At 43.3% G+C, this 27,619-nt stretch overlaps 1 protein-coding gene, 1 long non-coding RNA gene and 1 pseudogene across 2 annotated transcripts; 1 reads left to right on the forward strand and 2 right to left on the reverse strand.

The window, feature by feature from the left end:
- LOC108175811 (uncharacterized) lies at positions 1-27,361 on the forward strand. The gene is made up of 4 exons (XR_001792479.3): positions 1-1,198; positions 4,984-5,045; positions 17,633-17,955; positions 23,998-27,361. It is a non-coding gene; the product is annotated as an uncharacterized lncRNA (long non-coding RNA).
- Positions 3,877-4,816, reverse strand: ORYCUNV1R-PS1655 (vomeronasal 1 receptor oryCunV1R-ps1655 pseudogene; annotated as a pseudogene).
- On the reverse strand, positions 22,892-23,839 carry ORYCUNV1R1651 (vomeronasal 1 receptor oryCunV1R1651). The gene is given in 1 exon segment (NM_001167332.1): positions 22,892-23,839. A coding segment is annotated over 1 exon segment (948 nt).
- Positions 27,362-27,619: the final 258 nt, after the last annotated feature.

The raw sequence follows: 27,619 nt of genomic DNA on the forward strand, positions 1-27,619 counted from the left end.
ATTACAGTCAAAGGAGGCCACGAGGATGGGTCTTGACCCGTTAGGGTTGTTCTTGTGATAAGAGGAAGGGAGACCAGTGCGCCACTGTCTCCACGCACACACACCCGGGAAAGGCCATGTGAGGGTACAGCAAGAGGACCACCTTCCCCAACCCAGATGAGAGCCCTGCCAGGGTCCGGCCGTGCTGGTGCCCTCATCTCAGACGCGGGAGGAAATGAATTTCTGCTCTTTGGAGTCCACAATGTTGTCAAAATGGCAGCCTGATTAGACTGTGTTCGGGAACAGACACATTGAGGAAAACTTCTAGTGACCAAGGCAGCCTGTGCCTGTCAGCTTTGCGTTGTAAGTCCCTGTAGAGTTTCTTCACTGCTTTTGTTATCCAAGTTGAGAAAACCGGGCACACATCAAACATGGAGACACACAGGTCTCACCCCAAGGCCTCTGCAGGGCCTTCCCCGCACAGCGTCCGCATTCGGCTCCCTCTATGACGTCATTTCTCTGTGTCCTCAGGGTGCTGCCTCCTGAGAGGATCACTGCGGAGCACCATGCGCAGACCCGGAAGTACGATTCACTGCTGAGCGGCCAGCGGCAGGTGGGGGCGGGGGCACCCTCAGAACTCCCAGCAGCCACCGCTGGCGCAGGGTGCGAGGGGAGCAGTTGCAGGACCACGTGGGAGGAGTCGCGTGGTCCGCTCCACAGAGACACAGGAACGATGGACAAGAGAGGAGGAGCAGACAAGGGCAGTGAGGGCTTCTTAGTCCAGAGCAGGCACCGCGGGCTGGTGACGGGGCAGGTGTGAGGGGCTCGAGGCAGCCGCACTCGTCGGCTTCCTGACGTGGGAGCTGCTGTGTGCGTATGTCCCCTGGGACACCTGTGGAACTAGATCAGTTGCTGAGTATTTCCGGGACTTTCAAAAACAAGATTCAGAAAATACTGTTGAGCAAGTGCATGTCCAACAGTGCAACCTGAGAAGATTTGGAAATTGAAGGAAAACAAAACGTCAAACTACTGATCAAGGAAATGAAGCCATGATGGGAAGAGGAGGAGGAGGAGGGGGAGAGCAGAGATCTGGAGGAGGCCAGCCTGCCACCAAGGACCGGAACAGAACCGGAGCTGACGGTCTCTGACAGGTTTCCAAACCTCACCCTAACTGACACAGCAGGCTAAAGGACAATTTCTTAAAAGCTCATGGACAAAAGTGAGTTTCTCCGTGGGAAGAGCCTCCTTCCGAAGAGTTAAAATTGTATATGTGCGGGTGTAAAAAGTTAAGCTTAAGCTTACAGGTTTAAACCTTCCTGGTGCAGCTGTGAAAATAAGACAGAGTGAAGTAGCACCTTGACAGTAGGGACTCCATTTTGGAGCACTTGAGACTCCATTCTGGGAAAGCACCCCCCCACCGTGAGACTCTGGTCTGAAACTATGATCTCAAATAGTCGGACAATAGCAGTGCACTGCATCACCCTTGGCAGAGCACAAAAACCCCCTAGCATGATTGCTCAAGCTTTAAAGTAGAAAGGTTGCACATGGGTTACCTGGGCTAATAATGAAGATGTGATTTGTCTATGTCTTAAGATCATAATTGCTGATTGTAAGATTTTAGCAACCACTTAGCAACCATGTATTCTAACCCCCCTCCCAATTTTGCGTTTTTTGCCTTTATAAATCCTATACTTTAGCTCCTCGAGGCTCCTCTGTTATTGTATGTTCAGAGAGCCCCAACATGTTGGATCAATAAATCTTTAACCCTTTGCTGGTTGCATGAGAGAAAGTCTCTTGGAGTCGTTCCTCAGGCAGTGGGCATTTTTGGACCCTAAGACTTCTGGTGTTCGACATTGTGCTTGAACCACAGAAAGCTGAAGAGAGAGGAAATGGGAACTCTTAAAAGATCGGGATGCAACCGTTGGAATCTAGGGGACAGATGAGGTGGAACCCATGAGCCTCGGGGACAAAGAGATGTGCAAGGATTCAGGCTGCAGAGCCCTTTGCAATGTCCCTGAGGACTGGAACTCATCAATAACTTCAGTGGGACACAGACTGTAAGATTGGGGAAACTGAATATAAGGAAAAATAGTATTGAAGAAAGAGACTTGCTAAGGGAAACACTGCAAGCCAATGCACCACAGAGCACTGGGAAAGCCTTTGGCCATTGCTGGTGACTATTGAACTGCAGAGACCCATCTCAGGACAGCACAAGTGACTGGATCCAAATGACAAATACGTCAGCCTGAGAAGGGGAGGGGATCATTGTGGGTGGGTTTATGAAGACGCAGAGACAGCCTTGTATTTTACTATACATTAAGGATTGAACCCCCCAAGACTTCCCATCCTCTTGATCAGCTCTATTTTCATAGCTTTTTTATTTTTTATTTTTATTTTTTAAAGATTTATTTACTTGAAGGCCAGCGCTGCAGCTCACTAGGCTAATCCTCTGCCTTGTGGCGCCGGCACATCGGGTTCTAGTCCCAGTCAGGGCGCCGGATTCTGTCCCGATTGCCCCTCTTCCAGGCCAGCTCTCTGCTGTGGCCTGGGAGTGCAGTGGAGGATGGCCCAAGTGCTTGGGCCCTGCACCCCATGGGAGACCAGGAGAAGCACCTGGCTCCTGCCATCGGATCGGCACGGTAAACCGGCTGCAGCGCACCGGCCACGGCGGCCATTGGAGGGTGAATCAATGGCAAAGGAAGACCTTTCTCTCTGTCTCTCTCTCACTATCCACTCTGCCTGTAAAAAAAAAAATTATTAGATTTATTTACTTGAAAGAGTTACACAGAGAGAGAAGGAGAGGCAGAGAGAGAGAGAGAGAGAGAGAGAGAGAGGTCTTCCATCCGCTGGTTCACTCTACATATGGCTGCAATGGCCAGAGCTGCACAACCCAAAGCCAGGAGCCAGGAGATTTTTCCAGGCCTCCTACATGGGTGCAGGGGCCCTAGGACTTGGGCCATCTTCTGCTTTCCCAGGCCGTAGCATAGAGCTGGATCAGAAGTGGAGCAGCTGGGACTCGAACCAGTGCCCATATGGGATTGCAGCACTGCAGGTGGCGGCTTTACCTACCATAGCACAATGTCGGCCATAGCTGTTTATATATATATATTTTTTTCCCGCATCACAGACATTCTTTAGGAATCTCATTAGTTCCTGTGTTTTATTGCTTTAGTTCACTGATGCTATCCATCTACATGAGTCTTTCAAATGTATGATTTGAGTATTTTGTTGGTTTTGGATGGATTCTTAGGAACAAAAAGCTAAGGCAAGCACATGTGTTAATTTTGTATTTTCATTTTCATTTTTTTAAAAGATTTATTCTCAGATTTATTTATTTGAAAGAGTTACAGAGAGAGGTAGAGACAGAGAGAGGGGTCATCCATCTGCTGGTTCACTCCCCAGATGGCTACAATGGCCGGAGCTGCACTGATCCAAAGCCAGGAGCCAGGAGCCTCTTCCAGGTCTCCTACATGGATACATTGGCCCAAGGACTATCCCAGGCCATAGCAGAGATCTGAATTGGAAGAGGAGCAGATTAACTTGAACCAGCCCCCATATGGGATGCCAGGGCTTCAGGCCAGGGCTTTACCCGCTGCACCACAGTGCTAGCCCCAACTTTGTATTTTCTCATAGCTGAATTAAAAAACACAAAACTAGGCAGCTACAATTAGCTTTAATAATATATAACACTTTATTTTAATCTAATTACAATAACAAATATGTAATAATGTGAAAATTAATTTGTTCATTTTTATTAAAAAACATTTAAAAATTTAAATGTATATAAAAACTACTGCATAGCTCAACTCAAACTAGCCCTGTTTCCAGTGTCCCATGGTCACATGATTCATTTCCTCATAAAATCTATGTGCAGACCTCTCTGATAAAGATGTAAGATCAGTCACTGAAAGCTCTCTGAGGAAAGGTCATTTTCATATTTGAAAGGAAGCAGAGTAATTTGGGAATCATTTTGTTATTTTTCATCAGAAAAAAGGGACAGAGTGTCGGGTAGCATGTGGATAAAAATCCACTAATGCTCTCCAATCTTGTATTTTTCTCAGTTCTATAAAGCACAAAAAGGGTCAAAAGGTTATGTAAAAAATAGAAGAAGACAAAGCAAAATACCAGCAAAAGGATAGTGTGGGTGGCTCTGTTTTCTGGAAATTTCTGCCAGGATTGGCTGGAGATGTGGATGTGCCAGGCTCTCCTGTGGTGTCTGTAGAGGAGCCCCACCATGTAGAGGCTGGACCAGATCATCAGTGCCATGAACAGGAGATTGTGAGTCACCATGGAACTTACAAATGGCCCAGGATAGCCCATGTTCATCCTCCTGGTTTGACAGTATGCACTGACATATCCCTGACCAACCATAGTGAAATTCACTTTGGTTCCCATCTCTTTAATGACATGGATGTAGATCAGCATGTTGATGACCCAGAAGAAAAGGAAAGACGGGAAAATCCAGGTGGTCAGTTTAGACTTCAGCCATGCCCATTTAGAATGACTGGGACTGATAGTGATGGCTTGAAATACACTCAGGAGAGAGGTGGAAAAGACCTCGGGTGACTCTGTATATGTACAAAACAATTTGACAACCAGTATCATCCAAGAAACATTTGATTCCGAATGATGACATGATTTCTGGCATTGAATGGAAAATAATGTTTAAAATATTGGCCATTGTCAGGTGCATGAAAATCCAGTCTGTGGGCTTCTTCAGCTGAGGCTGGATGAGGAAGTTGTAAATATAGATCGTGAAGAGCAGTGAGTTGGCCATGACACTGGTGGACATCTGAGCTATGAGAAAACAGCGATAAATTGTGTCACTTGGAAACAGTATCTCGATGATGTTTTCAAAGTTTTAATTAGGTAAGTTTGGCCTCTGTGGAAAAATAAATAGATTGCACTGGGAAATTATAAGAAATGGATACCCATTGAAGTATATAATGGCTAGGAACATGGTTTGAGATATGGGTGGAGAAATGTTTAAATCTTCTGTTTCAGATCCAGCCGTGGGACTTCTGGGGACTGGATTCCAGGCATCCTTTGAACTGTGGATTGTAGAGGTAGGTGATAAGAAGAAGGTAGATTTGAATGCTCACATCCTTCATTCTCATTATTGCCACGAAGACTTGTGGGCCTCTATGAATGAAAAGTTTGCATGTGATATTTTCTTCAGAATACTAGAGCTCTTGTTATCTCTAACCTATGTGTATAATCTCACCTTTCTGAAGAATATTCTACTTCTAATTTATATAGTGTGGTATGTGAGTTTGAACATTGCAGACACAATTCTTTGAAATAAGGAACATTTTATTTTAGACCAGTTTTAAATTTAAACATTCAGATATCATGCCACTCAAAATGTAGAGTTGGTGTTGACACATCAGAGTATCGGGAAAGCTACTGCCTGTGCCAAATGCATCAAATATGGCTGCTCATTCATGTCCCAGCTGCTCCACTTCTGATCCAGCTCCCTGATGCTGCACCTAGGAAATAGCAGAAGATGACTCAAGTGCTTGGGCCCCTATATCCATATGGGAGACCCAGAAAAAGCTGTCTTTCGGCTGGCCCAGCCATGACCATTGTGGCCATTTGTGGAGTGAACCAGCAGATGGAAGCACTCTCTATCTCTGCCTCCACCTCTCCTTCTCTGTAATTTTTTCAAATAAATCTTTTTAAAATGTAATTAAATAATGTTTAAAATACAAAAAGAAATAGCAGTTTTCCAAGTGGGGCCTTTTGCCTCTCTTAATCTAACTCTGGTGTTTGGAGATATATTTGTTCTCAAATGTGATGTAGAGCTCCTGACACTCAGTGGGAGAGGCCAGGATTGGCACTAAATTTCCCACAATGCATGGGACACCATGTAAAACTTTCTCACTCCTAGAGGCAGTCACACCACGATGCATGAACTGAGTCTAACAAAGCATTCCTATGTCTTGCTCCTCCAGCACTTTTGAAATTTTATCTGAAGTTTCTTTTATACATTTGTTATGAAAACTAAACAATTAGTTTGTAAACACAATGAGACCAGGAATGGTGCAACAGACATTGAGGCTGACATTCAAATAAACAAAGTTCACGCTTCATCTCTATGTATTGGACTATGGAGTTTGCTTCTATCATTCTCTCAGAGACTATGCCTTTGTCATGTTAGGCTTCACCTTCCTTCCTACACAGATCCCCAGCATGCTTTGGGTGTGTTTGTTCTATACTGAGGATGGCCATAGAGTGTCAGAACTCCCTCAGCTCCATTCCCAGGTTCATCACAACTCTCTCTTCTGGTGTCATCCCTACTAGAGCAATGGCATTCCTGTTATCTACATGGAGGAAAGAACCTTCAATTTTTAAGGAACAGGATCATTGCCTCCAAAATACCATTTGTTCTTTCTAGTTTCTTTGTAATTTAGGATTCATTGATTGGAATTGTTTAAAATTGTAATACCTGATATGACTAACAACTGTGGACTATTCTAATTTATAAAAATGCATCCTGGGGTTGGCACTAGGGGAAAAAGTAAAGACTCTGTTTGGAGGACCACACCCATTTTAGGATGCCTGGTTGCTTTTGCACATCCTGGGAGGCAGTTTTGGCCTCTGAAACCTGTATGGGAAATGAGGATTGAGCTCCTGATGCCTGGCTCCTCCTGACAAAGCCCCTGCTGTTTCAGATACTTGTGGAGTGAAACAGTGGATGAGCTTGCCTGCTCATTCTCTCTCGTCTTTCAAAAAGTAAAAAATAATTAATTAATTAGTTAATTAATTCATGTTTTAAAAGTCAGGGAAGGATGTCTTTGAAGGTGTCCCATCTTTAAAATGTGGGAGGATGGTTTCTGGGTGACTGTTCTGAACAGTCATACTCATCCAGTATCATTGAGAATGATCCATTGCATTCATAACCATCAGCCACAGCAAGGAAAAAGGTACCCTTAACTACTGTTGGTAGTAAACCCACCATGGAAGACAGTATAGATATCTCAGAAACATGAATATAGTCCTACCATATGACCCAGCCATCCCACTCCTGTTAATTTACCCAAGGGCAATGAAATCAGCATATGAAAGAGTTATCAGTACCCCCATGTTTATTGCAGCTCAGTTCACAATAGCAATGACATGGAATCAACCTAAATACCTGTCAAATAAAAACTGGATAAAGAAATTATGGGATATGTACTCCATGGAATACTACACAGCTGTTAAAAAAGAAATTTGGTCATTTGCAACAAAATGAATGAAACTGGAAAACATTTAGTGAAATAAGCCAGTCTCAAAGGGACAAATATATGATCACCCTGACCTGTGATAACAGAACACCTAAGGCCGGCGCCGTGGCTCACTAGGCTAATCCTCTGCCTAGCGGCGCCGGCACACCAGGTTCTAGTCCCAGTTGGGGCGCCGGATTCTGTCCCGGTTGCCCCTCTTCCAGGCAAGCTCTCTGCTGTGGCCAGGGAGTGCAGTGGAGGATGGCCCAGGTGCTTGGGCCCTGCACCCCATGGGAGACCAGGAAAAGCACCTGGCTCCTGGCTCCTGCCATCGGATCAGCACAGTGCGCCGGCCGCAGCACGCCAGCTGCGGCGGCCATTGGAGGGTGAACCAACGGCAAAGGAAGACCTTTCTCTCTGTCTCTCTCTCTCACTGTCCACTCTGCCTGTCAAAAAAAACAAAAACAAAAACAAAAACAAAAAAACAGAATACCTAAAAGGCAATCTGTAGAAGAAAAAATGGACACCTTGAGAAGCAATGACTTGAGCAGCCCATACCTTCACTGTTGAGGAACAGTTTTGTTTTATGTATTTTTCATTTTTCTCCTTTTCATTCATTTTATCTTATTTTCCTTACCCCTTTTTTCCTTCATACTAATTGGTGAACTCTTTACTTAACATAGTTAACCACATATGTATAAAATTAATTGAATATAGATCTTAGTTAAAAATAAGAGTCAGAATAAAAGAGGGAAATGAAAGTGGGTTGGCAGTGTGAGTGAGATGGTGGGCACAGAGGGAAGAATCACTGTGACCCTAAAGTCGTAATTGTGAAAAGTATGAAGTTTGTACCTGTAAGCTGTATAGTTCTGCATACATTCCTATGGACCTACTTCTAAGGGTACAGGTTAAAAACTTGCCATGGGACCTTAAATCCCCTTAAGCCCAGTGGTAAAAATACATTCTAAGTGTTAAAGTGAGCCTATGGATAGGATTAAGTGTCAAAGTGATCATATAAGTAGGATAAGTGTTTGGTAATAATAATAGGCAGAATTAAAAAGGAGTAGATGCTCCAACTTGGGAAGCAGTCCATACAGCAGACTCATAGAATGACAATTGCCTTAAGTCACACTCTGTCCTCAGAATCAACCCTTAAGTTATTCTGGTCTGGCTGAAAAGCCCAGGGGAGAATTTCAGGCATGGAAAGCCAAGACACTGTGGCAAAAATTGATCTGTGCACTAACTTCCTATGTAAGACCTCTATCCTCTAGAAGACATGGTGACTGTCAGGGGAGAGATTTAGAGCTGTTAGTGAAAGGGTACAAGCTTTATTTTAAGAAGATAAATTCTCAATATGTAATTTTAATATGCAATGACTATTAATAATGTATTATATAATTAATAATGTGTTGTATAATTGAAATATGATAACATCATAGATCTTATTAACATCTTGTCACCAGAAACACAAAGGTGCTGATGTAAGGTGTAACGGGGGCCAGCGTTGTGGTGTAGTAGGCTAGGCCTCCCCCTGGCATCAACATCCCATTTGGGCCCTGGTTTGTATCCCAGCTGCTCCTTTTATGATTCAGCTCTCTGCTTATACCCTGGGAAGCAGTTGAATATAGTGCAATTGCATGGTCTCCCCTGTGGGACACCCAGAGAAAGTTCCTGGCTCCTTGCTTTAGTTTGGCCAAATTCCAGCCATTTGGGGAGTGAACAGAAAATGGAATACCTTTCTCTCTGTCTCTGCCTCTCTCTATCTGTAAATCTGCATCTCAAATAAATGATTAAATTCTTTAATTAAATACCACTTTCCAAATATGTGCTGTCTGGTACTTTCACAATGTAAATACAGAAGCACACCTAGACCAAAAGTAAGTGAATGGGACCTGATATATGGGGCCAGTGTTAATCTGCAGACACAGTGATTGTCCACATTTATATGAGAGGAACTAAATTCAAGAGGATTACAACGTTTCTGCAAGTAGCACATCCTATAAAGAAGAATGAACAAGAATCAAAATAAAGGAAGATGACACTACAAACTAAGCAACAGAAAACAGGTGCATGCAAAATAACATTGGAAAAATTAACAGGAAACAGATTAGTTTGATAATAATTCCACTTGGCAATAATCAAAGCTGATAAGTTTGTGAACACAAAACAACAGCAACGTTTAGTGTAAAGACGTGAAAGGATAAGAAGTCCTAGGAGAAGCAACCATTGTAGTAAGAGAGGGAACCAAAGGCTTTCAGAGACTCCAGAACCACCAGAAACCGTGAGTCAGACAATGAGGAAGTTGAGCACGTCAGTTCATTCTCTGCACCCACCGCCTTGCCCAACACAGCAGTCACTGACAAATGCCCAACCTCCATTCTCAACTGTAACATCACCATGTGATCAATGCACCCACAGTCACTGAACCCAGTGAGAACAAAGTGCAAGAGTTGAATGTAACAGAACATGTATCTTAACACAATTATAATCAATTACATCAAGGAAAGGCTATTTTTCATTAACACTGATTTCTCACTATGTTCAAAAGATAAACATATCTTAGGAAGAACAAAGTGAAAAAATCAATATGTATTGTGAAATGCATTTGGAAACATAAACTCAAAATTCAGGTTAATTCTGAAGAATAACAAAGTTAATGAACTTCTAGAAGGAGGGTACCACTTCCTAAAGGGAAGACACCAATCATGCCAGACTTAAGAAAAACCATTTTCACAAAGATTTCCAACAAATGCTTCCATGGTTAGGTACAAAAAAAATCAATAAATTCTTCCTGAAGAGAGAAAAAGAGGATTCTGTTGACACATTATGATTAATAAATAAGGCTGAAGTAATTAACAAACAGTGTTGAAAAGCATAATAATGAGACTACCTACTCCTAGTGTCAAATGGAAAATAACCTACACAAATTGATTGTAAATGAATTCAGTGTTCTCCAAAATGAGTGCAGCAACTGACCAGGAGATCACCTACATATGAAGGGTAAAGGGAACATTATAACGGTTACATGTAAAGATGTAAAGTTCACCACAGTTGTGGATTAAAGGAGAAGAATGGATTAGCACTTCAGTTGATACATAAAATACTGTGATAAATTCTATTCCTATAAATGGCTAAAAATTATATGGCAAAAGAAAGGCTTAATATTCTGTGAGAGAATAACTACAATGTTAACACTATCATATAATGGCTAAATATCACCATGTTTTTGCTTTGAGACAAATAAATAAAATAGCTGCCATTCCTACTGATATTCATCATGCTTTTTCAGGGGTCTCTTTCAAGAGATAGAATAATACCAATGTCATTACAAAGAAATGCATGGTCTTATTACTGATTGATTATATATTTTAAGAGACATTCACAGAGACATTGGCTAAATTACTGAAAGATTTGATGAATTTTCAAGGTTACTGAAAGTGAAGTCAGAAAAAAAAACATCTGAATTTCTAACATAAATTGCACTGTTTAGTATATCAAAAACATAGGATAAATGTCACAATGTGATAAAATCTCTAATCAGAAATGATGACATAAATTGATCTAAGTGTGACTGCACCCTTTTTAAGTACATTGGGTATACATTAATTTGAAATAAGAACTAATGACTAGAAATGGATGATGGCATAAAAAACAAATGACAATAACAACAAAGTAGGAAAGGAGTTTTTTAAATGAAATTAGAGGCACATTTATTCCAGTGTCCTAAACATCCAGGTAGGCACTGAAAAGAGCAGAGCATATGGCAAAAGCAAAGAACACTCAGTGGCCGAGGGCAGTGAGAGATGTGGAGAGGTTCAGACAATGGGAAAAGAAAAGAATGAAGCACGAGAAAACAGAGATGAAAGAAAAAAGTGCCAACAAGAACAAGAACATATAAGTAAAGGTCACAGAAACATGGAGGATGCATCTGAAGACAACAAAAAGGAGTAGGTGTGAGCAGGCATAGTGGGGAGCAGGCAGGTGGGAGAGGTCTCGCCGCCCTCCCGCCCCAGGCTGAGGGTGCAGCGTCCTTACTAGGTACATCCTTGACAGGCTGGGGCTGCGCTGCACTGACTTTGGATCAGGCCCAGGATAGCAGGACGTCTCCTCCCAGTGGACACAGGTCACCTTTGTCATCTGCTACATCCATGGCCTTGTTTATCCTCGTCACTTTGATGAACCCAGGAGAGCCCCAAATCACATTTCCAGATGCAGGAGTCTCCTGGGAAGTGCAGGGGTTTCCTCCCTGGCAGTGCAATGTTGGTGCTTGTGGCTGTGTTTTCCCCAGGTGAACAGCGTCAGTAGGTAAACTACAGGATGACACACATCATCAGAAGTTTGTCTCCAACAGCTGGTGGCAAACCTGAGCTCACTAGTGGCTTCTTAATTTTCTTATTCAAGACCTGAAGTTTGACTTTATTTTCCCTTTAAATTTGGAGTTATTTTCTAAGAGTTTCTGTTTTTACCTCTCAATCCTACTAATGTCTTTTTGGGGAATCACTTTGTTATTACTATATATTGTTTGAAAGACAGAATGAAAGAGAGAGAGACATAGAGAGAATATCTTCTATCTGCTGGTGCTTTCCCCAAATTGTCAAAATGACCGAGGCTGCTCCAGGCTGAAGCCTGGAGTCAGGAATCCCATTGGTGAAACTGGGCCCAAGTGCTGCCTACTTAGGCACCCCATAAGGACGCTGCTTTGACCGAGGGGCAGCTGACACTCCATGGGCAGGAAGGCTTACAAGTAGGAGGTTAACCTGCTGCCTATTACCGGCCCCTGCTGTAGTTGTTCTAGTGTCATTGGTTTCTTAAAGGTGCTCATTCAATCCTCACACTTATTTACATAATGGACTTTATAGGAAGGAATTTTAGTTCACTTTTCTCTGTTATCTAGAAATACTATTCTCAAGGTTGAATGTGTATGGATAAGGGCTATGAGTACTGTTTCCTATTCAATAATTTATTTGGGGGCTGGCATGTTGTGTAGCAGATAAAGTTGACGCCTGTGGTGCCAGCATCCTCTATGGGTGCCTGTTTGTTCCAAATGCTCCACTTCCAATCCAGCTCCCTGCTGATGTGACTGGGAAAGCAGCAGAAAATGGCCCAAGTGCTTGAGCCCCTGCACCCACTTGGGAGATGTGGAAAAATGTCCTGTCTCCTAGCTTCAGAAAGGCCCACCTCTAGCCATTGCATAACAAGCAGGTGAAGACCTCTCTATATCTGTTCTCTAACTATCTCTATGTAATTCTGCATTTCAAATAAATAAATAAGTTTTTAAAAATGATTTACTTCTATTCTGTAACTCATTATGACTGTACACAGACCACACGTATCTAAATGAACTGAACTCTTGAATCCTATGCATACTCCCTATGAGTTCACTGCACAGTTGCATTTTCCAAGTACCTCTACTATTGTGAAAAGAAACATAAGAATTTTGCATAACTGTGAGAATTACTGTTCTATGCAGTAAGTCAAGGGTGTTAAATGTCTTATTCACATTTTTGTCACCCTGCTGTTGTTCTGGGTTGTGCTTATGTGAATGAGTAAAATACACTGATAAGATTCCAACTGTGGTTTGCAATATTTCCATTTTTAATCATTCTATTGGTTCATACCACTGATTAAAATTTTATTAATTTGTATATAGAAATATAAAACTTGTATTAAGATAACCTCTGGCAGCTAATGTGAATGCAAAAATATATGTAGGAATGAAGTGGTCCCTCTGGGATATGATTGTGAGTTTCAGCCCGTGTTTACACTCCACTGGAACTGTGGCCTTCTTACATTTCTTTTTAAATATTTTTAGTTATTTGGAAAGTTACAGTTACAGAGAGGAAGAGGCAGAGAGAGAACAGAGCTTTCATCAGCTGGCTCCCTTCCCAAATGGCCCAGACAGGGCTCAGGCAGGCCAAAGCAAGGAGCCTGGAGGAAATGTTGGGGACAGTTTCTCTCCAAGGGATTTCTTGTGAATGTTGGCTTTCTAGTGTAAATACCTGTGTAGGATGTTTATTGTTTCCACCAAGCTGCAGAGAAGGCCTCATCAAACCTGGTAACAGAGAGGACTTCCCGGCCGCCTCAGCACAGGGCCCAGTGGCCTCTGCACCCGGGCTCCATCTATGATGTCACTTCCACGTGACCTAAGGGTGATGCTTCCTTAGGGGCTCCATAGCCTGAACACAAGTCAGCAGACCCGGAATTGCGATGTCACCTCTGCATGGCTAAGAGCTTGAGCGTGAGACTCCTCAACTCTTACAGCATACACAGACCCAGGACAGAGGCGCTCTTACACAGAACACCTCCGAGAGGTCAGAGGGTACACAAGAGCGCCTCATGGGATGAAGGAGCAACAGCACAAGACCAGACAAGGACAGACCATGGTGGAGATGGGGGGCATGGTGAGGGATGGGGGCAGCGGCACTGTTCTGCTTCTGGATCTGGGTGCTGATACATGGGTGTCTACTGCGAAAATCCGTGGAGCAGGAGAAATTGCAGAGAATTTGCTGAACTTCAACATTCAAAACTACTTCTGAAGGAGAGGACGGCCGGTCACAAAACTGGAATTGGATTTGGTAATTCAAGGAAAAGACTATTTCAAACTGCACTGATCAAGGGATTGAAACCATGACGAGGGCAGAGGAGGATGTGGAGAGCCATCCAGGAGGCAGCCACAACTGCTTGGGACCAGACAAATTCTGGAGTGGAGAGGGAATGGTGGAGGACAGAGCATTTTCTTAGTCACATAATATAGTGACCACAGCACTGATAACAACAGCTAATAAATCCAGTCCTAAGTGTACAGAGTTTGGACTACCTACTCCAACAGTCAAATGGAGAATAACCTACACAAATTCATTATAATGTCAATCAGTGCTCTCTAAATAAGTCTACCAAAGATCAAGAGAATTACCCAGTTGGAAGAGTAAGGTGGGAATCATTTTACTGAACAAACAGAGGCTCAGAAACCACTAAGACCTCTGAAGCTTCCCAGTAGTTTGCACATCTTCAACTCGAAATCCTTCAACTCCAGATGTTTTACTAGTATCAACATTATACAGAAGTTAAAACGTCAATTTTCTCAGTATGTGACAATTCCCTTAAGCACTTGGTGAAGTGATTGTCATCTAACTTTAGCAGATTAGACGCATGTTTATACTACCTCAATAGGATATTTTTTTTATTTGAAAGACAGAGTTACAAAGAGAGGTAGAGACAGAGAGAGAGGTCTTCCATCCGCTGGTTCCCTCCCCAAATGGCCGCAACGGCTGGAGCTGTGCTGATCCGGAGCCAGGAGCCAGGAGCTTCTTCTAGGCCTCCCACAGGGGTGCAGGGGCCAATGCCATGGGTCATCTTCCACTGCTTTCCCAGGCCACAGCAGAGAGCTGGATCAGAAGAGGAGAAGCCAGGACAAGAACCGGCACCCATATGTGATGCTGGTGCTTCGGGCCAGGGCTTTAACCCACTGCGCCACAGTGCAGGCCCCAGGATAATTTTATTTATTTATTTATTTATTTATTTATTTATTTGATAGAGTTAGACAGTGAGAGAGACAGATAGAAAAGTCTTCCTTTCATTGGTTCACCCCCCAAATGGCTGCAACTGTCGGCACTGTGCTGATCCAACCAGGATCCAGGTTGTTCTTCATGGTCTCCTATGTGTGTATAGGAGCCCAAGCACTTGGGCCACTCTCCACTGCCCTCCTGGTCTACAGCAGAGAGCTGCACTGGAAGAGGAGCAATCGGGACTAGAACTTGGCACCCATATGGGATGCCAGCGCTGCAGGTGGAGGATTAGCCAATTGAGCCATGGCAACAGCCCAGGATATTTTAATTTCTATAATAAAATGTGCTTTCTGAATGCTTTCTCCTACATTATACCATGGAGTAAAATAAAGGAAAAAGGGAAGGGTAAGGTTAACATTATGAAGATATGTGTAAGATCAACCACAGCTGTAACAGAGGGAAAAAATGGTTAAATTTCCTATAACAGAGCAAAAAGTAATCTTAGCATTACGTGATAAAAGATCTACAAAGTCAATGCTAACATACAATGATTATGTATTGAAAATCCTTGATTTGAATTGGATATGAGAATAAACATCTTTTGTCCACTTTATTCATCACAAGTTTGCAAGGGTATATCTTTTTTTTTTTTTTTTTTAGGCAGAGTGGACAGTGAGAGAGAGAGAGAGACAGAGAGAAAGGTCTTCCTTTGCCGTTGGTTCACCCTCCAATGGCCGCCGTGGCCAGTGTGCTGCAGCCGGTGCACCGCGCTGATCCAAAGGCAGGAGACAGGTGCTTCTCCTGGTCTCCCATGGGGTGCAGGGCCCAAACACTTGGGCCATCCTCCTCTGCACTCCCAGGCCATAGCAGAGGGCTGGCCTGGTAGAGGGGCAACTGGGACAGAATCTGGTGCCCCGACCAGGACTAGAACTCGGTGTGCCGGCGCCGCTAGGCGGAGAATTAGCCTATTGAGCCGCGGCGCTGGCCACAAGGGTATATCTTAAAAAGAATAATATTAATATCGTTACAAAGAAATCAACAGTCTTTACCATTTAGTAATTGTTTAGGAAAGATATTCAGGGCCGACACTGTGGCACAGCAGGTTAACGCCCTGGCCTGAAGTACCGGCACCCATATGGGATGCCAGGACTAGAACTGGCACCCATATGTGATGCTGGTGATTCAGGCCAGGGCTTTAACCCACTGTGCCACAGGATGTTATGGAACATCCCATATCAGATGCCGGTTCTACTCTGTGCTGCTCCTCTTCTAATCCAGCTCTCTGCTGTGGCCTGGGATAGCAGTGGAGGATGGCTTGAGTTCTTGGGTCCCTGCCCCCATGTGGGAGAACTGGAGGAAGCTCCAGGCTCCTGGCTTTGGATCAGTGCAGCTCAGCCCTTACAGCCATCTAGGGAGTGAACCAGCAGATGGAAGACCACTGTCTCTGACTCTCTATGTAACTCTTTCAAATAAATAAAATAAATCTTTTTAAAAAATCAAGATATTCATAGAGACATTGACTAAATTATTTAAGTGATTTGAGGAAGTTTCAAGGTTACCATGAGCAAGGTCTGTATAAGAACTTTTATATTACTGAAAAATTAAAGGTTGATACTACTTACATAACAGATACATGAAAACATAATAGTTAATACATTATAAGATTAAAAAACCTCTAACTAGAAATGATATCAATTGATCTAAGTGTGACTGAAGCCTTTTTTTTTTTTAAAAAAAAGGTGTATACATTAATTTGAAGCAAGAAGTGATAACTTAAAATGGAATGATGCCATAAAGAGGAATATAACATTAAAATAAAAAATTATAAAATGAAATTAGAGATACATTCATTTCAGTGTCATAAATATCCAGGTAGGTACTGAAGCAAAGAGCAGAGCATAGGACAGTAGCAAAGAACTCAGTGGAAGGGGGGCAGTGAGGGATCCTGAGAGATTCAGAGACTGAGAAAGAAAAGAATGAAGGAGTGTAAACAACTGCAGGGATGATGAGAAACATAGTGTCAACAAAAATAAGAACATACAGCTAAACTTCACAGAAAAACGCTGGCAGGATGAATATGAAAACATGAAAAGGGACCTGGTGTGAATAGGTGGGAGAGGCCTCACCGACTTCTGCCCCAGGCTGGGGATGCAGGGTTCTTACAGGGGGCATCTTGCACAGGCTGGGATTCCTGATAATGACTGTGGATCAGGCTTGGCCAGTGGAACATCTCCTCCCGGTGGACACTGGCCACCTTGTCACCTGCTGCCTCCACCACCTTGTTTATGATTGTCACTTTGACGCCCCTGAGAGAGTCCCAAATCACCCTCCCAGATGCAAAATGAATCATGTGCAGTGGAATGTCACTGTCTGGGGCAGCGTTTTCCCAAGCTGAATGTCAGAAAGTAAACTTCAGCATGACACACATCATCAGAAGTTCATCTCCTCGCAGCTGATGGCAATCATGTCTCACCAGTGGTTTCTTAATTTTCTTAGTCAAGACCTGATTCTGACTTTATTTTCCCTTTTCAAGCTGTGATCATTTTCTATGAAATTCTGTTATTGTCTTTATCAACCCTATTGACATCTTAGGGAAAGTAATTGTTATTCTTTTTTAATATTTATTTATTTCTTTTTATTTGAAAGGCAGAATAAAAGAGATAGAGATCTTTCATCTGCTGCTCATTCCCCAAGCTGCCAAAATGACTTGAGGATGGGCCAGACTGAAGCCAGGAGCCAGGAATTCCATCTTTGTGGAACTGCTGGGGCCCAAGAGCTTGGGTCATCCTCTGCTGCTTTCTCAGGCACCCACAAGGAAGCTGTTTTGAATGTGGGCAGCTGACACTCTGTGGGGATGCTGACTTACAAGAGGAAGGTTAAACTGCTGCACAGAATACTGGTCCTTCCTGAACTTGTTCTTGTATCATTCTTTTCCTATAGGGTTCTATTTCAAGCTTCACCCTGAAAGGACAATAGGCTTGACAAGATGTCACCCTCCCTCCCACCAGAGACCCCAGCACAGAAACCATGCTCGACCTCCCCCAGACTCCTACCAAAACAGCTGGCAGATAACCTGCATGGAGCAGCCTGTGAAACAGCTAAGAGGAAAGTTCCCAGTGGCTTCTGAAAAGCCTTCCTTCCCACCCGCAGCAAGTTCCTGCCTCAGCCAGATAAAATCCAGCCCCTCACGTGCCCTCACACAGTCTCTGTGAGAACAGACTCTCCTCCCTCTTTGCTACACTAAAAGCAACCTGTCTGTTGAGGTAGGTCTCTGTCTCCTTTTCCATCTCTTTTCTGGGGGTGATGAAAGGCCAGAACCCTGACATATTCAAACCTAACAACACTTATTTACATAATGGATTGTATAGGAAGGAATTTATTTACTTTTCTCTAAATGGTTACCTAGAAATACTATTATTAAGTATGAACATTTTGGGATGTGAGTTATCTTCTTATTTAATTATTTAGAGTGGTGCTGGTGCTGTGGCATGGGAGGTAACTTTGCTACATGTGGTGCCAGCATCCCACATGGGCACTGGTTCCAGTTCCCACTGTCCCACTCTCCATCCATCTCCTTGCTGGTGTGCCTGGGAAAGCAGGGGATGATGGCCCAAGGGCATGGACTCCTGCACCCATGTGGGAGGTGGGGAAGAAGCTCCAGGCTCTTGGCTTAGGCCTGCCACTGCCCAGGCCATTGTGGCCATTTGGGGAGTGAACCAGAAGGTTAACTGTCTGTATGTCCCTCACTCCCTCTGTAACGCTGCCTTAAAGTAACTTTTTAAAGTTATTTCTAGTCCATAACTCATTATTTTTGTACTCAGGAAACATGTGTCTAAATGAATTAAACTCTTGAATGCTGTGGACACTCACTCTGTGTTCACTGTAAGTTGCTGATATCGGGGCCTCATGTGTGCTGGGAAAAGAAACATGAGGCTTTTGAGTAACTGTGGGAATTGCTGTTCTATGCAGTTAGGTAAAGGTGTTAAATGTCTTCTTGAAACTGATACCGCTGCTGTTGTTCTGGGCTTTCTGTTAATGAGTAAGAATGCTGATAAGATTCCTCCCATGGTGTGGGATTTTTTCCACTATTTTTATAATTCTATTGATTTATACCACTTACCAAAATTTTATGAATCTGCATGTGCAAAGATAATATTGGTATCATAATCTCTGAAAAGTGGCAGCTAATATAGAATTAAAGAATGTGTAGGAAGAAATGGTCACTTTGGGATATGACTGTCAGTTTCATCCCATGTTTATACTTCATTCAATTGTGGTTTTTTTATTTATTTATTTGGAATTCAGAGTTAGAGAAAGGGAGATGCAGAGGCAAACAGAGAGAGTGGTGCTCCATTTGCTGGTTCACTCCCGAGAATGCCACAATGTCCAGGGCTGGGCCAGGCTGAAGTGAGGAGTCAGGAGCTTCAAGTAGGTCCCTCATGTGGATGCAGTGACCAAAAACATGGGCTATATTCTGCTGCTTTTCCCAGGCTCATTAGTAAGAACCTGGGTCTGAAGTGGAGCAGCCAAGACTCAAACTGGCACCCACGTAGGATGTGGGTTCTGCAGGCCACTACTTAACCTGCTACAGTATGACAACACCAGCCCATGTCTTCCCACTTTGTACATTCCTATATTCACATAGTCACCAAGATTCATTTTAATTCACAATGTGTGTGGTAGACAACAGCCAGTTGCCAGGGAAGGGGTGGGGACAATGCTCCTACTTGGTAAATACAAAAACACCCAAAGCAAAATTTGTACCTAATGCAAAACTGACAGGGGTGGGATTTTGGCCTGGCAGTGAAGATGACAACCAGGATGCAGACATCCTGTAACCAAGTGTCTAAGTCCAATCCCAGCTCTGGGGCTTCCAATAATGGGCTCAGCCTGATGCAAAAACCTTGAGGGAGCAGCTGATGACTCAACTAAATGGGTTTCTGCCTCCCATGTAGAAGACCTGGCTGCAGTGGGCATTTGCAGGAGAGGACAAGCAGGTAGTAGTATTTGTATGTCTGCCTATCTGGGTGTCTTTCTATCCTCACAAAAAAGGGAGGGGAGAAAAATTAAAACTTATAAAATATGCGGTTAAGAGACAAACAGAAGCAATCAACAAAATTGTTTAAAGTACCTCCAAAAGTAATGATTTCTTCTTGTACGAGTTCTGAAACACATAGAGACAGAATCACCTGAATACTGCAAAAACCCTTCCAGAAACTAGAAACACAGGAAGCAATCAGTGTACCACGATTGAAGTCCATCAATGACACTGGTAGAAAAGAAGCTTGTAAAAGGCAAGTACTAACGTTTCTAGTTGTCAAATTCCAAGCAAGGTATGTGGAAGAAATATCCTGTAAGGGGCATTTTACTAGGATTCACCCATCTGTTTTGGAAGCACAATGCATTCTGAACCTGATTGAGCTGAATTCAGATTCTGCCACTTTGGGGATGATCAGACAAATGGCACCAGACACAATCAGGGAACCAATGTTATGGGTTTCAGGGGGCGGGGGAAGAAGTCCACAAATTTTCGCTGCATGCGACCTGGTTCACTCATCATCTGTCGCCTGAGGAAGATGAGGCAGAAACCACTGAAAAAAGAAACCGCCTTTGCCCCCCAAAAACCCCTAAAGCGCTGCCATGAAATGTTATATATTCAAAATGTATGGCAGTTTCTAAATGTCAATACAACACGTGTGCGTGTGTGTGACAGACTGAGTACTGCCCTGGAATGCAAACACTTAAGGCCCAGTGTCACTTGTGATTGTATTTGGAGATGAGGTCTTGATGGATGGAAAGTGATGGCTGCCGTGAGGGTGGGTTCTGGCCCCGTCAGAGTTCTTTTCCTCCCGAGAACACCAGAGTTCCTCTCTCTGCCCCAGGAGGGCACAGTGACAAGACAGCCACCAGCAGCCAGGAGGAGAGCGCTCCCACAGCCCAGCCACGCAGGCGCCCTCATCCCAGACGCCAGCCCCACAAGCCTGAGAAAATCAATGTCCGCTCTCTCAGCCTCCAAGTCCACCAGATTCTGTCAAAAAGGCAGCCTGGGGAGAACCCGTGGATGTGCAGGGGACGCATGCAGGAAATTTCAGTGATGGTTACCCTCACTGAGAGATTTCCTAAGAATATTGGCTCTTCGTTGGAAATACCTATGGATGGTTCATGGTTTTCACCAAGGACAGAGGTGGTCTCTGCAAACCTGGATGCAAACAAGCCTCCGGCGAGGCCTCAGCTGGGCCCTAACAGCAGCAACATACGGACCTGTACCTGACGTCACTGCTATGCGCCCTTAGGGCTGGAGTCTTCTGGGAGGCTCAGGGCCAGGAGCATCAGGCGGCAAACCGGAAGTGCAATTTCACCTAAGCCAGCAGTGGCCTCAGCACTCTCTCAGCAGCCACTGGTGACCCAGGACAGAGCCACAGCAACTACATGATTTCCTCTGCGAATTTAGGGGCCACACAGTAGCGACACCTGGGACCAACGGACATGAGCATGAGACCAGAAAGGCAAGGTAGTGGGGTCGTTGGTCCACAGCAGACACCACCGGGCACAGCCAGGGAGGGTTGAGGCGTGAGGGCAGCTGTGCTGGTCTGGATCTGGGTACTGGGTGCTGCCATCAACAATGGTATCCCATTGGCACTAGCTCAGTCCCTGCTGCTCCACTTCCGATCCAGCTCCCTGCTGATAATCTGCTTGGGAAAGCAGCAGAAGACAACCCATGTCCTTAGGCCCTACACCCACAAGGGATACCTGGAGCCACCTGGGGAGTGAACCATCAGATAGAAGATTCTCTCTCTCTGCCTCTGCCTCTCCTTCTCTGTAACTGACTTTCAGATAAAAAATAAATCTTAATAAGTACTTTTGAAAGAGAGGACGTGCAATCCTAAGACTTCAGTTGAATTCAGAAATTCTAGGAAAAGATAATTTCCAACAGTACTGATCAAGAAGATGAAGCCATGATGTTGAGGAGGGCGGGGGGGGGTGTGCTGTCCGCAAGGCACCTGTGCCTGCTCAATGGGAGCAACACTTCCTGAGGGGAAATGGAACTTTGGGAGGACAGACAGCCAAGACGGAATGAAACAGTTGTCTGTCCTGAAGGTCTGTGAGGCGTATTTCCAAATGTCATCCTGATAAAGAACAAATTTTAAAACCTCATGGAGAAAACAGTTTCTGTATGGGAAGAGCCTTCTTCTGGTGTTAGATAATGTGTTTGAATCACAGAAAACTGCAGAGAGGGGAAATGAGAGCTCTTGAGGATTGCAGAACCTTTGGACAGGCGAGGTGGAATTCCTTAGCCTTGGGACCAAAGATTGGTGCAAAGGTTCAAGCTACAGTCACCAGTGTGCTGTCCTTGGGGACTGGAACTGAACAATGAGGTAAGACAGAGAAATGAAGTTGTGGAAGATAAAACAGAGAAAAAAATGACGTTGGTTTAAAGATTTAGCAAAGTAAATGTACTGTAAGCCAATGTACCATGGAGCAATGGGAAAGGATCAGGCCCCTGCTGATGAGTATTTAAATGTAGAGACACTTCTCACTGACATCCCAATGGATTGGAACCAAACAGCAAATACATCAGTGTAAGAAGGGGAGGGGATCATTATGGATGGATTTACGCAGATGCCCGAGGTACCCCTGCATTGTACTCAATATTAAGGATTAAATTGCCAACAGAGTCCCATCCTCTTAATCAGCTCTATTTTCACAGCACTTTTCACAGACACAACTATCTTTCCTGCCTCACAGACATTCTTGAGTGCTCTTTGTACTTCACTTTATCTTTAGGTAGCTGGGAAACATCCAACCTCTAGGTGAGTCCCTGAAATATTCAAGGTAGGTTGTATTTATTTAATGGATATGGGAAATCGTTATGAACAGCACAGTTTAACAGAAATATAAGGCAAGCCCAAATGTGACTCTGTATTTCTAGTAACTCCATTCAAAAGGACAAAAGCAAGCAGATAAAATTAGCTTCATGATATACAACACATTCATTTAACCCAGAATGTTACTTCACTGTGTAATCTATGTGAAGATGAGTACATTTTGATTCACATTAGAATTGCAAAATGTGAATGTTTTAAAATGGGCTGCATAGTTCAACTCAAACTAGCCCCATTTCCAGTGCATCATGGCCCTGTGGCTTCTTCTCCTCATATAAAACTTGATGGAGACTCCTCTGTTGAAGATGATGTCAGATCAGCCACTGAAAGCTCGTGGACAAAAGGTCATTCTCATATTTGAAAGGAAGGAAGTCAGTTTGAGAATAATTTTGTTATGTTTCATCAGGAAAAAGGGGCAAAATGTTGGGTAGCATGATGCTAAAATTCCACCAATCCCCTCCAATCTTGAGTTTTTCTCAGATGCATAATATCCATAAAGCGTCAAGCAGTTGTTTGACAAATAAAAGAACACAAAGCAAAATACCATCCAAAGGATTGTGTAGGTGGCTTTGTTTTCTGGAGACGTCTTGGAAAAGTGGCTGAGGTTGTGAAAGTGCTTGGCCCTCCTGCGGTGTCTGTAGAGGATCCACACCTTGAAGAGGCTGGACAAGATCATAAATGACAGGAACACTACATCATAAATAACCAAGATACTTATGAATGAAATTGATTCATGTTCTGTGAGCTTCGTGGATTGACAATATGCATTAACATATCCCTGACCAACCACAGTGAAATTCAATCTGGCTTTTATACGATTAAATATTTTGGCAAGCATCAGCATGTTGAAGACCCAAAAAAAAAGAAAAGAGGGGCAAATCCACTTGGAGAGTTTAGATTTCAGCCATGCCCATTTAGAATGACTGGGACTGACAGTGATGGCCTGAAATACACTTAGGAGAAATGTAGTACCTATGGAAAGACCTCGAATCACTCTGGATACGTACAGAAATGTTTGACAACCAATATCGTCAAAGAAATTTTTGACTCCAAAGGATGACATGAGTTCTGGTATTGACCGAATCATAATGGTTGAAATATTGACCACTGTCAGGTGCATGAAAATTGAATCGATGGGCTTCTTCAGATGAGGCTCGATTAGGAAGGTATATATGTGTGTCATGAAGAGCAATGAGTTTGCCATGACACCAATACAAATCTGACATATTAGAAAAAAGATATAAATCACATCACTAGGTAACATAGTCACATGATGTTTTAGATGTTTTAATTAAGTTCAATTGGCATCCTCAGAAAATTAGATTGTTTTATGAAATTTAAAAAATGCAGTCTGTAGAAGAATATGAGGACTAACAGCTCTGTTTGGGAGCAGGTGGTGAAGTGTTCAAATCTATATTTCAGGCCCAACTCTGCTACTTCCAGGGACTGGACTTCAGGCCCCCTGTGAACATCAGAGTACAGTTACATGATAAGAAGAAGGTGGACATCAAATGCTCACTTCCTACATCCTCATCTATGGCATGAGGATGTGTTGCCCTCCGGGAATTAAGAATTTGTATGTGATATTTTCTTCAGAGTACTACTGTACTTGTAATCTCTTCACCTATGTCTCACTTCTCTGGAGAATATTCTACTTCTAATGAATGAAGACCAGTGTGTGTGTTTGAACTGCTTTTTTAGAATTTACACAGCAGACACAATTCTTTCCAACAAGGAATATTTTTAACAAATTCAGAGTAAACACTCATATTTTACCAGTCAAAAAGAGTTATTAATTTCTAAAATTACAAAATGCAATACCAGGTTTCCAAGTGGGGATTTTGCCTCTCCTCATTTAACTACAGTATTTGGAGACATTTCTGTTCTCAAATATGTGGCAGAGCTCCTGAGACACAGTTGGTAGAGGCTGGGAATGCAACTAAATTTCCCACAATGCACAGGACAGCCCTCAAACATTCTGGCCCCAAGAGGCAGACACATACATGGTTGATGAATGCAGTCTAACAAAGCAATCCTGTGTCTTTCTCCCTACACCACATCTAAAACTTTAGCTCAACATTTTTTGTGCATTGTCATGCAACAGAAACAGTTGGTTCACAAACAGAACAGGAAGAGTATGACAGTCATTGAGGCTGACTTGGTGCTTCATCTCCGTTTATTGGACTAAGGAGTTTTGCTTATGTCATTCCCTCAGAGACCATGTCTTTGTCATGTAAGGCATCACCTTCATTCCTACAGAGATTGTTAGTGAATTACATACATGTCTCCTCCAGACTGACCACATTCATAGAGTATCTGAACTTCCTTAGCTCCATTCCCAGATTCACAACAACTGTCATCTGGCATCAACTCTACTACAGTGCTGACTTCTAATCATCTAACAGAGGAAAGAAATCCTATGTGCAACAAACCATAAAGAGTACTTGTCTTCCGTTCTCCTATTCATGCCTTCAAATTTCTTTATAATTTAGTACTACATTAGATGGAATAACTTGAAACTCTGTTACCTAATATGGTCAACAATGTTAACTACTCTTAATTCTAAAAAGTATCCTGTATTTGCCAGTGCTTTGGGATAGCCAGTGAGAGCTGCTGCCTGCAATGCCACATCTCATGTGGGCACCTGTTCGAGACCTGGCTTCTCCACTTCCAATCCAGCTCTCTGCAATGGCCTAGGAAAGCAGCAGAAGATGGCCCAAGTCCTTGGGCTCCTGCACCACCATGGAAAGACCTGGAGGAAGCATCTGGTCCTGGCTTGGAATTGGCACAGCACCAGCCATTGCGGCCAACTGCATAGTGAACCAGTGGATGGAAGACCTCTGGCTCTGCCTCTCCTTCTCTCTCTGTGTAACTCTGACTTAAAAATAAATGAATAAATCTTCTTAAAAACTATCCTCGGGAGTGCATTAAGAGGAATGGAAAGAATCTGGGATTCCCAAAATCTACATCAAAGTGCCCAGGTTAGAATCCTGATACTTCCTCTGAATCAATCTTCCTGGAAATGCACATCCTAGGAGCAGCACATGATGGTTTGAGGGAATCAGCACGTGACACTCATGTGGAAGGTGTAGGTGAACTCCTGCTTCCTGACCATGGCCGGCTCTGACTGTTTCAGGAACACAGGGCGGGAACCCCTGGGTCACTTTGCACTCACTCGCTTCCATGCTCTTTCTCCCTTTCTCCCTCCCAATCTTGTCTGCCTTTCATAACATAAATATTCAAATGCAGTTTTTAAAGCATCCTGTCTTTAATGTACAGGATGACAGTTTCTAGTTCACCTTCAGGCTCTTCGACCATTCATTCCTTGTCCAGTATCACAAGGATGGCCTGTCACTAGCTCATTCTTCAGTCAAATTCTCTGCTCACTCCACATACCTGCTGTTCACAATTTAAAGTCTCTCCGAATTGTATCATCGAGTTGAACTTGAAGTCAGAACCATAGAAACAAAGCAGGAAAATGAATAATTCATACTGTTAAAATATCCATATATTGAGAGTGATCTACAGATTCAAGGCAATCCCTATCTAAATTCCAATGGCATTCTTCACAGACACTAAAAAAATCTGTTCTAAATTTCGTATGGTGCACAAGACACTGGAATAGACAAACCCAAGCTGGATCATCGGATGTCCTGACATCAAACTATATCAGAGACTTATACTCACCTAAACAGCAAGGAACCAACCTAAGAAGAGACCCACTGATGCTGATGCTGTGATGCAGCCCCAGGCTACAGTACTGGCATCCCAGATGCTGGTTCAAGTCCTGGATGCACCACTTCTGATCCAATTCCTGCTAATATACCTGGTAAAGCAGCAGAAGATGGCACAAGTCCTTGGTACCCTGCACCCACATGAGAGACCTGGAAGAAGCTCCTGGCATCAGATTGGCTCAGCTCTGGCTATTGCAGCCATTTGGGGAGTGAACCAACAGAGGGAAGACTTCTCCCTTCCTCTTTATCTCTTGCTCCCTTTCTCTCTCTCTCTGTTTCAGTAACTCTGCCTTTCAAATAAATAAATAAATCTTTTTAAAAAAAGATTCTGTCTCATTCTCTTTCAAATAAATAAAAATAAATCTTTATAATAAAGAGGTATTGTAATATCTGGGAAATGGTATTTGGTTATGACTCTGAAATCACCAACAAGAAAATAGAAAATATATAAGCCAGACTACACCAAAATAGAAAATTTTGCACAGAAAAGGAAATAATCAACATGAAAAGTCTGCCCATAGACTAGGAGAAAATATGTGCAAACTATGTAATGACTAGGGCAAAGGGTCAGAATAGATGTTGTACTAAAGAATATATACAAAGGGCCAGCACGAATTTGAAAAGACACTCAATACCTCTAGTCATCAGGATATAACAAATAAAACACAAAGGGACACCACCTCATAGTGATGGATGGTCAGTATCCATGACACAAGAGATGGAGAGCAGTGTTTAGGGTATGAATAAAAAGGAAATCTTTGGGGCCAAAACTGTGGCATAGAGGGTAAAGCCACTGCCTGTTGTTCCACCATTCCATATGGATGCTAGTTTGAGTCCCGGCTGCTCCACTCCTGATCTAGCTCTCTGCTATGGCCTGAGTAAGGAGTAAAAGATGGCCCACGTCCTTGGGCTCCTGCACTCACATGGGAAACCCAGAAGAGGCGCCTGGCTCTTGGCTTCGAATCGGCAGAGCTCCAGCAGTTGTAGCCATTTTTGGAGTAAGTCAGCCAATGGAAGACCTCCCCCCACCTCTCTCCCTTCTTCCCTCCCTCTCTCCCTCTCTCTGCCTCTGCCTTTGTAACTCCATGTTTCAAAACCAATAAATCTTTTTTTTAAAAAAGGAACTCTTGTATACTCTTGGAAATAAAACGTAATGATCCTTATAGGAACATGCATGGGGTTTCCTCACAAAATGAAAACTGGAGTCCAAGAATTTGATAAATATTGACTAGAAGTGAAATTAATATATCAAAGATACATATGCACTCCTATGTTCAGTGCAGCATTATTCATAGAAGCCAGGATATCAG

The sequence above is a fragment of the Oryctolagus cuniculus genome, chromosome 18, assembly GCF_964237555.1.
Source record: "Oryctolagus cuniculus chromosome 18, mOryCun1.1, whole genome shotgun sequence".
Classification (NCBI taxonomy): Eukaryota; Metazoa; Chordata; class Mammalia; order Lagomorpha; family Leporidae; genus Oryctolagus; species Oryctolagus cuniculus.